Source organism: Seriola lalandi, unplaced genomic scaffold (assembly GCF_002814215.2).
Source record: "Seriola lalandi dorsalis isolate HSWRI2012SDOR001 ecotype SW California unplaced genomic scaffold, Sedor1 jcf7180002013062, whole genome shotgun sequence".
NCBI classification, from domain to species: Eukaryota; Metazoa; Chordata; class Actinopteri; order Carangiformes; family Carangidae; genus Seriola; species Seriola lalandi.
In genome coordinates, this window is record NW_019483714.1 from 1 (window position 1) to 1585 (window position 1585).

Here is a 1585-nt window from a genome sequence, read left to right on the forward strand (position 1 = left end):
AGTACTAGAGTCAGTACACACAGTGCTACAGTCAGTACTAGAGTCAGTACACACAGTGCTACAGTCAGTACTACAGTCAGTACACACAGTGCTACAGTCAGTACACAAAGTGCTACAGTCAGTACACACAGTACTACAGTCAGTACTACAGTCAGTACACACAGTATTACAGTCAGTACTATGAGCCCATACACTGCAGTAGTTATACTTCACAGTACTTGTACTCACAGTGCGGTCCAGAGTACTTGTCCTCAGTCTCCTGTAGTATTTCCTCAGACTGTTGTCGGCTCTCTGCTCAGTCGACACCTGAAAACAAAGACATTGATTTTCTGCGTTTGGTGGAAAAAACTGAAGCTGAACATGTAAAAGGAATTGAAGTGGAAACGTGAGTTAGACTGAGAGCTGAGCTCAGTGAAAGAATCAGGTTTATTGAAGTGTAAAGACTGAAAGGAGCTGAAGCGTCTGAAGTGACAGCAGCAGTATCTTCAGTGTCAGTTGAAATTAAAGTGCTGAAAGGAGTTGAAGTGTCTCTGTTCACTCACACAGGTGTTCAGGCCGTCTATCTGTCTGTCGATGCTCATCCGGAATCTGTTAGTATTGTCCATATCCCAGGTAACGGAGGAGAGGTTGTCATGGCGATAAAGGTCAGAGATCTGGACCAGACTGTCTCTGATGAAAACCACCTTGGACCTCACCTGGAGAGAGAGGCAGGAGTGACTAGGAGCTCTCTGATTGGCTGATAGAGCTGATGTCATCAACATAACAGACAACATCTGGGTTTGTTTACATGGTTGTATGTAAATGTCTCCTGACATGTTGATGTATACATGTAAATAATAAACAAACAATAACAAACAAACAACTATCTGAGAGAAATGGAAGTGGTAGAAATCTGCAGTTAAAACCTTTGAAAGAAGATAGATAGATAGATAGATAGATAGATAGATAGATAGATAGATAGATAGATAGATAGATAGATAGATAGATAGATAGATAGATAGATAGATTACCTCAGAGTTGCGTATGTGTTTGTAGAATTTGTATGGAAAGGAAACTGGACTGTCCTGTTCAGTCAGCTGACCGCCCTGAAACATAAAGAGATGATGCTTCATTTTACCACATCTGGAAAACCTTCATCATTCACATCTGTTGATCAGTGTCATGTTATCTGCTGCACGCCTTTGATTCTGATCAGTTCTCCTTATGAGATCATTGCTCTTATTTGATTTACGTAAATGTTGATGTTTAATATGGATCAGATATGTAAACACACAGTCTGTGATGCCTTCAGGATCATTTCACTCCTCAGGAACCTCACAGGGACTAAGTACCAGTAAAACCTCCTCCAGGACCTGGAGTCAGTGCTGTACTCACCATGAGGCGGATGAGGGTCAGAGAGATGTTGCTGTAGTGACCGTAGTGTCTGAGCCAATCACAGCAGAGAGCAGGACTCAGGACGCTGCAGAGGACGAGGAGGCTGGTCCAGCTGATCATGATGAAGGTGATGAAGATGAAGATGTGAGCTGTGCTGAGTGTCAGTGTCTCCAACATGCTGCTGATCTGAGTTCAGGACTTTTATTCCAAC

At 42.7% G+C, this 1585-nt stretch overlaps 1 protein-coding gene across 1 annotated transcript; it reads right to left on the minus strand.

Moving 5' to 3' along the window:
* Window positions 1–179: 179 nt before the first annotated feature.
* LOC111644531 (interferon a3-like) lies at window positions 180–1498 on the minus strand (the record flags this gene model as incomplete). Its single annotated transcript, XM_023393431.2, has 4 exons — window positions 1375–1498; window positions 1011–1085; window positions 543–695; window positions 180–306 (listed from the first exon to the last, which is right to left on the minus strand). Coding segments are annotated over exons 1-4 (475 nt in total), but the record flags the coding sequence as incomplete, so codon positions are not given.
* Between the last annotated feature and the right edge of the window lie 87 nt (window positions 1499–1585).